The 14,716-nt window shown below is 37.2% G+C and overlaps 1 protein-coding gene across 1 annotated transcript in view; it reads left to right on the top strand.

Annotated features, from left to right (window-relative positions):
* Sema3a (semaphorin 3A) overlaps positions 1–14,716 on the top strand; it is a 502,602-nt gene that overhangs the window by 354,736 nt on the left and 133,150 nt on the right. Inside the window, exon 7 of the mRNA XM_021162357.2 lies at positions 7,778–7,897. Coding sequence (XP_021018016.1) covers positions 7,778–7,897 — 120 coding nt within the window. The remainder of the gene's footprint in view (positions 1–7,777; positions 7,898–14,716) is intronic.

The following is a 14,716-nucleotide window of genomic DNA, read 5'->3' as shown; positions in this document are numbered from 1 at the left end:
TATTTGTTCATGTGTATTTATATCAGGTATAATCTTTTAAAATATTTGTTTTCTAGTAGCATGTTGAAATAATTTTAATATTTATATAATTTTATTCTATACTTCCACATATACTTATGAAAGGATAAACCATCATATTTATAAATAAAAATATTATAAAGTAGTAATTATGTGTAGGGAAGATAATTAGGTCAAATCTATTATCCCCTTGTAGGTAGGCACTTTCAGATAAGTTATTCTATTTTAGTAAGATATTCACCTGTTAGAACTTTAGAGGCCAGACTTAAATAAATGGAATATAAAAAGAATTTTACTAAAGGTATCAAAGTTTGTACACTGGTAGCATGTGGTGAAGACTCCATGGTAGGCTGAGTACTGCTTCTGACGTGTTAACTGTGCCTATAGATTCTATAGACAACCAGATTTGGTGTTAGAAAAGAAAGTAAACTGAAGTGGACAGAGAACGTGTCAAGGAGGAGCGGGGACTGCCTTGCACTACATCAATTCCTGGTAGTCAACTGCTAACCTTAAGAAGATGCTGCTAATTGCCATGGCACTAGATAAGGATGAAGACAAGATCTCATGGCTGAGCTGAAACAAATAGGGAAGGGGATAAATTTCCAGCCCAATGTTAGAACATGCTCACAAGGGTCCAGTCGTGGAGAACATTGACAGGGTTATGACTTTAGGTGAAACCTTGCTTCCACATCTTTGGAAAATTTTCTTATATGAGCAACCTTACAAGCGATTGAAGAGGAGTGTCTAGGAAATGAACTCCCTGCTTAACTAAGTTGGCAAAGCACAATTCCTCTACAGCTGTCAAAATCCAATGCTGTGTTTTACTGCTTAACTAGATGATGACCAAAGGCCCATATTAGGACAAAGGTGGCTATATTTGAGAGTCCTCCCTTGTTGGAGTGATAAAATTTCATGACAGTTTTAATGAACAACCTGTAATATTTATTTATAGCAGAAGATGGGCACATAGCAATATTCTAAAGCAATTTTATTGAAGTTACCTCTGTTTAGTTCCCAGTATGGGTTTCAGTTCTCTGAAGAATGTCTTCAGAAGGAATGAAGAACTCATATTTGGGTTGTTGGCATAATGTATGGAATGGTATAGAATATAGACTAGTATAGAAGTTAGACAGCCTTTAAGCATTCAAAACAATAAAGACATGCTTATTTTAAGAAAGGATAACTGCAGGTTATGGTGATACAACCCTTTTATCCTAGTCCTTGTAAGGCTGATTGGGGGATCTCTATGAGGTTGAGGTCTGGCTGGTCCATATAGTGAGTTCAGGAAAGCCAGTGCTATATAGAGAGACCTTTTCTCAAAACAGCAATAACAACAGCAAAATGGATAACCAGTTAATGAATACATGTTATTGCTTTATTGGGATGTATCATTAATCCCAGCTTTAGTTGAGAGCACTTAAGGTCAAGAATCTGGAACAACTTTCCTGTAGTCATGCAGAAAACAGAAGATTCCCAGGCTAATTCCAGCCCACCCCCTAACTAATGGATAAAAATAGCTATCTCAATAGTGTTTTAATGTTATCTTTAAATTTTCATTTGAATTGACCTGTAAGATTTTCTGACTGTTCTTTAGAATGTATTTCATACTTTGTTGTTGTTTTGGTTATTTCTAGTCAGGGTTTGCCAGGCTGTCCTCCACCTCACAGAAAGCCCCGTGTCTTTGCCTCCTGAGTACTGGCAGTGAAGAAGACATGCACCGCAACCAGGCTATAGTTCATACTTTTAAAGAAATCAAAATTGTCATTAAACATGAATAAAAGTCAATGAATTCTAAATTTCTTAGGTTGAACTCTAATCAAATATAATTTCTACAATTTATCATAGTGATATATGTATATACACTAATACACATAAGCATGAACATATATGTATACCTGTTTGTAGACTTTTGGTTCTATTATCCTAAATTATTTGAAGAAATACTTTGTTTCAAAAAGTTGGACGAATGGAATTTGTGAAATTTCACTTTAATATCTAATTATGTGTGAAGTAGAAGACCATAACTTAGATAACTAACATCAAAACTTTTTTATTACATTTGTTTTATTTTGCTAAAAATTTAAACAGCAACCATAAATGTCTCTTGACCAAGCATCTTTTATCATTACATAATCAACATGCCTGCAGTCTCTTTTACATTTGTTCCCAGAATGCCACAACATAAAACTACAAGATGGCTTGAAACAACTGACATTTATTTTGTCACAGTCATGGCAGCATGAAGCAAAAGAGCTAAACCTCCAAATGGCTGGCTTTGAGGCCCACTCATTGGCTTGTTCCTCAGTATTTCCCATAATGCTTCTCTGGATGCTTATTCCTCTGCACCCTCTCACCTTGATGTCTCTCTATGTATCTTTCTTTCCTCTCTGGAAAAAAACAAAGTAGATTAGATTAGGGTCACCCTAAGGGCCTCCATTAACGTAGTTCTTCAAGGGTCTATTTGTAAATATCACCATACTCAAGGTTTACTGGACAAGGGCTCCTAGCCACAACTTTTGAAGTAATGCAGCTGAATCCAACATGGCTCTGCATCTGCACTTATATCACTCATTGACTCTAGAGCAACTAATTGATTTTCTATTATTTCTATTATTACAAAAATCTTTTATACTGTGCATGGTGGTGAAAGCTTTTAATTACAGCACTCAGGAGGTAGAGTTAATTGGACATTTGTGAGTTTGGGGCCACTCTGGTCTATATAACTACTTGTAATCCAGCCTGTTCTACATGGTGAGTGCCATGCCATCTATGGTGGCTTAAAAAAAATCATTAGAGAATTTCCATTTTACTAAGAGAATTGCATGAACATTTTATATTATTAACTATATAATGTGTTTAGTATTTTGGACAGCTCTTAACCAAATCAAAATCTAGCTTGATATCAAACAATGCAGCTGGAAGAAAGGAGATTTGTAACAATGACAACAGACAGTCCTCTAAAAGCTAGACCTCTTTCTATGTCTTCTAACCTACACTATAAAGACAATGGTATCTCTCCTTGGCAGACTGAATTCTGTTACGATAAAGGTATATAAGTTAGAAGTCACAAATTCAATCTTAGGCAGAGAATACAAAGATGAGAACACAGCCATGTATGAGGTCTATGAGATGCACCTCTGTGAAGAAGAGATTTCTAACATCCTGTGGTGGGTGTGAAGGATTGGGAAGACATGATTGAGGATGAATGGATCACAGTTGGATCAGAACAATTTAGGGAGGGAAAAAGACAAATCACTGCTGCCAGATAAGTCCAGGGCAGCTCCACTAGAAGAAGGGTAACGTGAGTGACAGGAGCAATCTCATGGATTACCGCTTTGGCAGGAACCTTTGAGTATGCAGTCAGCTTGCCAAATAAATGGACCAGTGGAAAGAGAGTCAATGGATTAACTTCAGGAATTAAGCTTATTAATGGGTTTTCCTGCAGCGTGCATCCACCCTTCCTGACAGACACGGATTCGTTTGCTTTCCCAGCTGCTGGGTTATACAGTAAAAGAATTCCACGTGAGCGGCTGATGACACAGGGACTATTGAGTTTTCCTTTAAAGTAAATTGTCACTGACCTGAGGCAGTGCTATAATATCCCCATTTATTTGGGGCTGGTTTATATTTGAACCAGCACAAATTTGCTTGATTTAATCATGAACTGAATATATTTGAATAGAGATGGATCCTGTTCACTGTCGTCTCTCCATTTGTTTTTTAAGCTGCTTCTTTATTTAGGTTAAATTTTCAATATTTTATCCATAGTTTAAGAACAGGGAAGGAGGTAATTGGAATTGTAGGTAAATTATATTCTTTTGTAGAAAGCGTAATGATCGGAAGTTAGTTAAAAACACCTCAGTGCTGTTCTAATTTCCACGCATGGAGCAGTTGTTTTGACAGATGGATAGGCTTTATTTTTGTAACGGTCCAGGAAAAGTCTGCAACACAGCCTAAGCTGGGCTACGTAGCTCTATCTGTGATGTTTGTTTTTGATTCATTCTGCTTTCAGCTCCGATATCTTTTTCAAGGATAGATATATTCTTTACATTTATTCTTTGGGACAATATTTTTATGCATAATTTTTCTATTCATGTGCTCCAAAAAGGTTAGAGGCCCCCCCCCCCAAAACTCAGATCCAAACAACTTGTCATAGAGGATGATTTATCAGGGCTCCTCAGGTGTGGGCTTGGGTTTTTATTGGATTATAACTGCTCCTACTTCTAAACTAATGATGGTGGGGTGCTGTTGATCTGATGGCCCCTGAGATTCACTGACTCTCGGGATGTCAACTTGTTACCAAGTTCACCTGTGTATATCAACTGAAGTTTGAAAAAAGATCAAGGTTTGAGAAATGAATTCATTTTGAGCTGACTGCACTGTCTTTATTGCGCTGTAAATCCTCCAGTGTGGAGCAAAGCCGTGCAGGAGTTTAATGCCAAAAAGTACATTACATTCTGAGTTTTGAGAAACGTCATGGTTCAAGGAAAGGTCAGAAACACTCCTCTTCTGTCTCCCCAGAGCAGCAATGTGTGAAGTGTGTCTCCTTTTGCTGCCGCGCTTCCCCCTAGTTTAACAGAATGTTCAGGCAGCCTCAGAATAAAATGAATGTCCTGTTTGGAATCCTCACCAGGCTTGGCAGCCACAGACTAAAAAAGCGAGGCAAATGAAGGCAAATGAATGACTGGATTGATACACTGTTATGTAGACATTCTCTTAAGAACAGATCCTAAGTGAATGTCTTTTAAGTTTTGGGTTCCTCTCTGCTCAGACCCTTTTGTCTGCTTTCCTCTTCCACACATGCTGAGGGTTCTTCCTTTGGCTATTTTCAAACCAATCTTGAAAGTATTTCCTTCCACTCCTTTGTTTTCCTACAACCATCATTTTACCCTCTAAGCCCAAGAAATTGTTCCGCACTCTATTTGCCTCAACCTTTACTTTGAAAATAATACTAAGGTAGCCTCGGGGCATGGCAAACAGTTCGACTTGCCAATTGGGAGAGTTCAGTGGGGAAATTAAGGAGATCATTCTAGGCCTTGGGCCAATAGGGTGGGGCTCCATTTTCTCTAACTCAGACTCACTTGTTATCAGCACACTCAGTCAGACTCTTTGCCAGGTTTCTCGGCTAGAGTCCCATGATTGATTTTGTTCCAGCAGCTTTGTAAAAGAATGGTTGTCATAGTATAGTGGTTCCCTATTTAACAGTTAATAGAGAACAAATTGAGAATTTGATATTCAATGTAGTCCAATTTTGTGGGCTTCAAGAGCTTAGGGAGTTTTTCTTGTGTTAATTATAACCTGCTAGTTTCTTTAGAAAGACAGCCTTAGTCGCTGGTAAATTGCTAATTGGTTATCTAATCTATACGAAATAATGAACTCACAAAAGCTATGGTATTAAATTCATAACAGTGGTCAGGGTAATGTGACCCTTCCTTTGTGTTTACAAGTATTTGTTCTCATGATTATGTTTTGCTTTTATACCACAGAGAACCATAGTCTCTTTTAAAATTGTTATGTTACGAGGTATTAGATGTGAACAATGGAACTAGAGACATTAGGTTTATATGCAAAACGGCTTGTGAGTCTCAACAAGCATTTCCCAGACCAAGTGAGGTCCTGTTCTTTTCTGAAGTGAACAAGTCTTCTGACTGGGTCTGCAACTATTATGTACTAGAATATCCATTTGCTTAACCATGAATGCACAGCCAATATCTTGCTTTGGACATATGGTACCAGAACTCATTATTTATCTTCTTGAATATAATAATATTGAACCCACAATGAGGGATGGCTGTAAAAGCAGAATATGTGACCACCTACATGTTTCAAAGAAAGATATTTTTAAAAATTCCTCCTTTGAAAATGACAGATTTTTTTTTTAAAGGAGTACGAATATATCCTGTGGGCAAACCCATGAATGCTTCATTTGTAAATGAATTTATCAGATGTTTCCTTCCTCTGCATAGGCGTTCATGTTGTGTCCTGTAGGGAAAGGAGGAGGGACTGATACAGAATGAAGTCTGGGCTTTGGGAACAAGGGAAGTTGTGTTTTATCTCCTTTGCAGTGATGATATTTTGAACAGGAACGAACCTGTTCAAAGTGTGTGAGGAAGGGTAGACATACACCCTTTAAGCTAGGAAATTCTTCCTCAGAACAGAACAATTTACAAAATCAGTTGATTTCAGAGCATAATTTTATGCCTTGCCCAAAAGAAAGAGAATACATTCTGGATTTACTTAACAAAACAATAAAGGAATTGTTTATTTAGTTTTGTTTTGGTTTGTTTTGGTTTTGGTTTTTATAATTTTTACCTACTGAAATTGCACATTATTGTTAAGAATGCATGAGGACTCACATCTAAAGCTTCCATTTTCTTTTAAATAAGTCTAATTCATCTAAGGGTGTATATTCATAGGACAATATCAGGTTTCATCCTAGAGCAATCAGATAGAATGAATAGCAGGCACTTTCTTGAATTGAAATGTTAATTATTCTGCTGAACTTGCCTGCTCCTTATTTTATGGGCCAATAGTGTTGAGACCTAAGTCATCAGCTGCAAATACTGGATACAAATGTCATGTGGAAATGTACTCAGCGAGTTATAACACTCCACTTATAAACTCTAACTGACTACATAAGTCCAGATGCATTCTGAGTTCACACCTAAGAAGTCGCGGGTCACAGAGAAAGCTTTGAGGGCATAACACACTTCGGTGCATAACATTCAACCTGGTTCTCCATTTTGTGATCGAGCCAACATCATTTATACAGTAGTCTGGTTTGAAATTTTATTGTTCTATGTCTAGGGCTTACTTTTAAATATTCAACTGAAAATTTTCTTAACAACTATGAACAATGTAGGAAAACACTCTCAATATATCTATTAGGTAGCATGTGAATGCATACTTATTAGAAAGAAACCAATATGTATTACTAGCAATGATTAGCTTCATGTTATCCTTTATTTCTCTTCCTGTTTTCTAAATTTAAACTCAGAAGTCAATTTTGTAATAAGAATTTCACCATAATCTCATTTGAATAATTTGTTATTTAGAGAATTGGTTGTTGTCTGAACTGTGGAAATGTCACCCATGATTATTGGCAACCCAGAACTTCTTATTCAGTTAGGCTATGATGTTTTAGAAATAGATTTCATGAAAGATGTTTGGTGAAGGGTATATGTCTTATCCAGGGTTACTATTGCTGTGATGAAACACTGCATCCAAACGACTTGGCCTTAGATATCAATACCACTGTTCATTTTTGAAGGAAGTTAGGGCGGGAACTTGGAGGCAAGAGCTGATGTAGAAGCTGCTGAGGGTGCTATTGACTGGCTTGGATTCTATGGCTTGCTCACTGACCTGCTTTCTTATAGAACATGGAACCGCCAGCCCAGGTGTGGCACCACCCAAAAGGGACTGGGCCCTTCCCTATCAATCACTAAGAAAAGGCCTTCTATGCTAGCTTACATACCAGTCTGATGGATGAACGTTCTCATATGTAGTTCCCGCTTCTCAGATAACTATAGCTTGTTCATGTTGATATAAAGCTAGCACAGTATATTATATTAATTTCCTCAAGGTTTAGTTTTTTTATATTTTAATACATGTAATGCTGTGAACAAAATAAGGGAATAATAAATGAGCCCTAAAATTTGAAAAAGGTATACATACAAAACCTCTCCCAGCATAGCAAACACCCTGGGTTCTTCAGTCAGGCTGAAGGCTGGAACTAACTGGTTTGCCTTTTGTTTCACAGAAAGAATGTGCCAATTTCATCAAGGTCCTGGAGGCTTATAATCAGACTCACTTGTATGCCTGTGGAACTGGGGCTTTCCATCCAATCTGCACCTATATTGAAGTTGGACATCATCCTGAGGTAAAGCTGACGCATAAAAACGCTTTTGGTTCCTGGCTCCTTCCGGTTTAAACTGTTCATTGCTGATTCCTTCAGCTCATTTAGCTTCCTGTTATGTATGCATGGGGACCTTGTTCCAATTCAGATGCTGTTATTAACTTTAGTCTGTAAATATAAAACAACGCAGTCATCACTCACCAACTGTGGGACAAGAGAAGGGAGGAGAACATTTGTTCTCACCCTGGATTTCAGAGTCCTCCTCTCTGCATGTGAGACCCAGGGAGGCGAGCTCCAGGTGTTCTCTGCCCTCAGTCATCTGCTTATCTGTAGCTCCCCTGCCATAACTTGCTCAGTCAAAGGTTTCAGCCTCCTACTGATCTGTTGTGTTTGCTTGTTTGTTTTGTTTTATTTTTGTTGGTATTTTCTGTCAGAGAATTAAGATGGATATGCTCTATAAATGGACTCCAAGATGGGACTCTCACATTCTGGTTCTTGCTTTGTTAGGTTTTACCTTTATATTTCTGGTTATTACACTACTAGCACTGAAAAGAATAAAATATATTTTGCTCTACTGAAAAAAGAGGTTGTTAAGAGAGACTTTGGTGAGAGAATTATAGTTGAGTAAATTTAAATCAGATTTAAAATAAGGAGGCATTGCTCCTATTGAAAACGGTGTATTGAGCTGTGCATCTCAGCCGCCTCGGTTACAAACACCGTTGTTAGCTCTGGCACTGAGTCTTCAGAATGAGAGTGTTCACATGCTGAGAGGGTGATCTGTTACAGAACTTATTTCCAAATTGGAATTCAAAAATGCTCAACAAATCAAGAGTTTGTTCACAAAATCTTTCTGGAATCCTAAAGATAAGACCGAATTTACATGTCAGCCTCTTAGATCCTCAGCTCCAGGCTAGTGCTGCATTTTCTTAAGGTGCCCTATGAGATAGCAATGTGTTGTGTTGATTCCAAAGACAAGAAAGCCAAACATTTCATGCTTTATCTTCCTTATACGGGACAGCGCACTACAGGCTGTGTTTCCAATGCTCTAGCCACTTACATGGTGGTGGTGGTGTGGTTTCTGCTGTTGCTTCTCTGATGAGACCCCTGAGGACTCATCCATATATGTAAATTACATGCTTGTGCCTGCCCACCCGCCCATATGCCCTTATATACTTCCTTCTCCTCATCCTCACAAGTATGTGTGAAATACTTTTTAGTGTGGACAAGATGTTTCATCATGATGGGACTCTTTAGGAAATGAGTCCTCTTTAAGTTTCCTGTTTCACTCTGAGGAAAATAGGAATTAGTTCCTATGCAGGACCCTGGAGAGAATAGAGATGGTGGCTTTAGTCACTTCCAATTAAGTACCTACCCATGTACTACCAGCCCAAATGTAAAACTGCCGACTTCAATAAAAGCTGGACCCACTGTGGTGCACATTTTGTACCCGGATTCATAATGCACACAAGGATGCAGTAGCACTTCCAGGAATATCTTTCCCTAGATGCACAGAAAAACATGCATGGTGGTGCTATAATAGGCATCAGATCTCCATCCACAAAGCATCAGCTTTTGAAGCCCTGGGAATTTATTTATTTATTTATTTATTTATTTATTTATTTCTTTAATTATTTGTATTTCTTGTCTTTTTTTTCCCTTTTTTTAAAAAATTAGGTATTTTTTTCACTTACATTTCAAATGCTATCCCAAAAGTTCCCCCATATCCTCCTCACCCCCACTCCCCTAGCAACCCACTCCCCCTTCTTGGCTCTGCCGTTCCCCTGTACTGAGGCATATAAAGTTTGCAAGACCAAGGGGCCTCTCTTCCAATGATGGCCAACTAGGCCATCTTCAGAGACAAAGTTTGGAGCTGAGACTAAAGGATAGACCATCTAGAGACTGCCACACCTGGAAATCCATCCCATAATCAGCCTCCAAACACTGACACCATTGCATACACCAGCAAGATTTTGCTGAAAGGACCCTGATATAGCTGTCTCTTGTGAGACTATGCCGGTGCCTGTCAAACACAGAAATGGATGCTCACAGTCAGCTATTGGATGGAACACAGGGCCCGCAATGGAGGAGCTAGAGAAAGTACTCAAGGAGCTAAAGAGGTCTGCAACCCTATAGGTGGAACAACATTATGAACTAACCAGTATCCCCGAAGCTCTTGCCTCTAGGTGCATATGGGAAAATTATTTAACATCTCATAGTCTTGCTCATAACCTGTAAGACAATAAAATCATCCTTGCCTAGGGATTCACATATGTTAAATGAGAGTTATGCTAAATCATTACCTCAAATCGCCTTCCACACTCCTAACATTTAGTGCTACACAAACTCCAACCTTCCAGTCTCAATGTGAAAGCGTGGCATTCTTTCGGTCGCGGGATTTACATCCTGCATCTCCCTTTACTTAACCTTAGTTACTCCATGTAGAGCCAGGGGCTTAGTTCCCTGTATCTGTGCTTAATGTAAAATTGGAATGAACATGTTTGAGATCTGATAGCTCATCCTTGCTAAAAAACAAACAGCTAATACTCGAAATTATGAATGTGTCTCAGGTTCAAAGTCTTGGCAGTTTGTCTCATTCATTATTGCCACCTTACCTGGTATTGACTTGTCTCCTCATCTGTGATTATAAATAATGTCACTAGACTTCCCTTATAGAGCTTCTCTGTACTCATCTTAAATCCCCCATCTCTAAAAGCTGAGACTTCCATTACTTTGGTATCTATTTATGCTAAAATTCTATGCATCTGCATGGATTTTTATGACTTTTTCCTATGAAGATGGCTCGATTGCCCTCCTATAATTGAGCTTCCTGTTGTTAATACGTGCTATCTTTCAAGTAAACTAAGCTTTGCTGCTCTTAGGGTGGGCTCATAGAGGAGTGAAGGGCTACAGGCCATTGCTCAGGCTCCCCTCCACTGAAATAGTAAATAAACCTAGTTTCCTATGTGAGCTCCTTTGAGATGACATATTGAGGTACAAGTATTTTTTCCCAAGAAAGTCAAGAGTTTCGAACAGGTCCAAATTAAGAAGCCCAGTGATTTTGATTTGCATGAAAACTATAAATTATAAAATACCATTCCAGAGTAGGAGGTCAGAAAAAAGATGATTATGCAATTACCTGGGGGATTTGGAGCAGTCTAGACAGGCAATCTAGGAAATTCTGGAAAAGATATTATCAGGAGAGCTTGTCTAGACTACATCAAATTTAATTTTCAATGCTTAAGCTGCCTTCTGAGACAATCTGCTTTAAATTGATCTATACTATTACTTAAAATGCTACCCTTGGCTTTAACCAATTTTGCTGTTTATGAAGTTGAGAAAAAGAGACAATGTGCACTTTATACTGTTAGAAAAAAAATGACACTAATGGAAAGCCTGGAAAAGGAAAAAAATAAAAGAGGCACCAGGAGAAAGGCTGGGAATGTTGAATTAATATTCACACACACATGGAGTTTGGAAATACCATCATCAAAAGTGTCTTTAAAATAACATTTATGTTTTATGAGATTACACTATAATTACATCTCTGTCTCTTCTCCTTCCTCTCTTCAAACCCATGTCTCCCACCCAAACCCTCAGTTCTCTTTCAAATTCATAGCCTCTTTTTCTTTAGTTATATAATTTTTCCTCATAAATTTTAAGCTAGGAATTACATGCATGTTTTCCTGATAGATGTCCTATAATAAAATAATGAAAAGATCGAACAATTTTATTCAGTGATTTTTAGTCTACAAATAATTATATTTTATGAAAAGAATAATCTTCACTATTAACATTTGTGAGAACTGTTAGCAAGCAACACTGCCAAAGTTGCTTTTTCAATAAACGTCCCTAAAAATACCTATTGCTTTATTCCTATTTTCCAAGCTTGTAGACACTTCTATATTAGAAAACTGAATATGGACTAAACATCTTTGTGAAGAATGTCACAGAAGTAAAACACTACTTTTTAAAAAAAATGCAAGGGCCTAGTCATCATTTAATAGTTTTGAATCTTATAGGAAAAATATCACTTGCTATTTCTAATGATAAATCAATATCCAAAATACCACAAAGTTTAGTCTTGTGGTTATAAAAATAGTCATTTCTAGCATTTTGATACCTATATATTCACTCTTGAGTAGTGTCTTCCAAAACTCTAGTTTTCCTGTCTAGTAAATGCCTTTGACCACACACAGTATGTCATTGATTGCTGTATTAAACAGTTCTGTTTCCTGTGGTACATTTGGGAATTGGTAGACATATTAATTAACTCCAGTTCTGTGAGATATGTGTCAATCAATTCTTGGGCATCTGCCAATAGCCCTTGACACAGCAGATAACTGCCAACAAGGTCACATGCCTGATACACATGTGTACATTTGTCATAAAACGCCTGCAGAGTTCACAGAAGGAGTGAGTCAGACAAGAGCACAGATGAGCTTAGAGCTGTACTTCCAGGATCTCTGCCATTCAAATTGTGAGTCATCCTCTAGAGCTGGCTATTCCCAAATGGCTTATAGTATATGGTATTTCCCCTTCAAATTTTCATCTGTTAATAAAAAAAAATGTATAATTTAGAAGGAGTATAGCCTTTCGAAGAAGTCTCTGGATATAGTCTCAAATTCCAAATGGGTCTCTTCTATGTACTGGCAGGAATCCTAAAGAAAGGTGGACCCAGATGTCTGCTGGATAGTATTAACTCTATAAATACTCTCATAATGTCATGGCCTCAATTTATGATAGAACCAAGGAGACATTAAGAAAAGCAATGAGGCTTAATGGCTATCTCTCAGGTCACTTTTCCAATGACAGCCAATGTATTTCTCCAGGAACTAACACTGTCTGTTTTTTCCTTTTGTTATGAAGGAGAATTTTTTTTATATGAAAGCCTGTGGCATAGATGTTACTTAAGTATCAGGTAGGGTTCTGTCAGTTCATTGATTTCTAATCTTTTCTGTTTCTGTTATCTTTCTCATTTACTATTATGTCTGGTCTATTGAACTTTGAACCACAGATTTATTTCTAATAAGCATGAGTAAACTAATGGTAAATTGTTTTTCTACCACTTTTCCATGTTTCTGTTTTTTCCTTTCTTTTTCTTTTTTTATTAGATATTTTCTTCATTTACATTTCAAATGCTATCCTGAAAGTCCCCTATACAACAAGTCCACACCATTCATGGGGACCAAACATTTAAAAATATTAGCTGGTAGGAGCCATTGTGATTCAAATCACCACAATCACACTCATGATGTTGTTTTCCACAGAGAAGGCCAAGTCAAGTCAGACTATACTGCTGGGATTAAACAGAATAAAAAAATGAAAACAAGACAAAAACAAAAACAAAAATGATGAAAGAAGTAAACCCTCTTTGGCACTGGAGAGTGTAGGATTGTAGACCCAGTTGTTATGTGGGGCTCAAATATATATTGCAAAAGGCTTTTGCTTTACCTAGAATATGTTAGTATCTTGCCACATAGTTTTGCGATTGCCAATATGTTCAATGTATTCGTTTTCTCATTTGGCTGTTGTTTAATTGTTTTCCAATTTTTTATTAACTGTTGTTTAATTTTAAGCAGGAAAATTATATTTATATATTTACAAACTTACCAACTATTAGAAAATATATATTGGAAGTTAATCTCTACATCATTCTAGAAAGATGGTTTGTAGTGTTTGCTTGTTTTGTTTTGTTTTTGTAAGGAAAATAGTATTATCTCTTCACCCACATTCATTTGGAGGACACTAACCAATATATTTCATGATGAAACAGTTTCTGGAGTTATATAAATGGGACAAGAATAATCTTTAAGATACATAAAGATGTTTCCTTTCATAAGCATAAACACTTATGGCCTGCATTAGCATCTTTACTAATATAATAGGTCTTGTGTGTGTGTGTGTGTGTGTGTGTGTGTGTGTGTGTGTGTGTGTGTGCATGTATCCTGTGCCACAGCCTACATGTGGAATTCACATGATAACTATAAAGTTGATTTTCTACTTCTACTTTTTCTGGATTCTAGAGATTGAGCTTAGGTCATTGGGTTTGCATCATTGGGCATCATATACTTCTTTATCCACTTAGCAATCTGACTAAGCCCTGTATTACTAATTTAAAATAAGTTATATGAGTTGACTTCAATAACTCAAATTTATTGGTTGACAGAAATTGCACTAGCACCCTTGTTCTGAGATTCTCTAGTGTATGCTGTTCCCTCTATACTTATATTAGTTTTCTAAATCGTGTCCAGTAGAAATATATTACAAGTCATATATGCAATTTTAATTTTTAACTTGTAATTAAAATATAATTATATTGTTTCCTTCCTACCATTTTCTTCCCCAATCCTTTTCAAATTCATGACCTTTTTGTCTTTGATTATTAATGTGTGTATATGAGGTATGTGTCTGTATCTGTCTATATGTATATATTTCAGGACTGAGGCTTGGTTTTAGATAACCAATTAGAAACTCATTTCTAGGAGGGAAAGACCTAATTCTCCCTCTTTCAGCAGTCCTGAGTTTCCTAGATGTTTCTGTTGTCTAGGAGTGGGACCAATTGAGATTTCTACTTTCTAAATTAACATGTGTTATTTGTAACAGAATTTTAGTCCAGCATCAGCATGGCTTTTCTGGCAAGAGGTCACATCTAAAGACCTTCTAGATCTATGTGGTCAATCTGGAATGCAGACATTTCCTGGATTAAAGCATGTTCTAGCTGGAGTACAAACACATCCTTAGCGAATACCTTTAATCACAAACAATGAAAGCACAGTTAGTTTATAGAAGGAAGAAGCCATGTTTGAAAGGGAAGTCTAATTGAGGGAGTACAGTTCAGTTGGG

The sequence above is a fragment of the Mus caroli genome, unplaced genomic scaffold (assembly GCF_978045245.1).
Source record: "Mus caroli unplaced genomic scaffold, Mus_caroli_1 scaffold_4, whole genome shotgun sequence".
Lineage (NCBI taxonomy): Eukaryota > Metazoa > Chordata > Mammalia > Rodentia > Muridae > Mus > Mus caroli.
The sequence above is the reverse complement of the archived record's forward strand: the minus strand, read 5'-3'. Positions and strand labels throughout refer to the sequence as shown.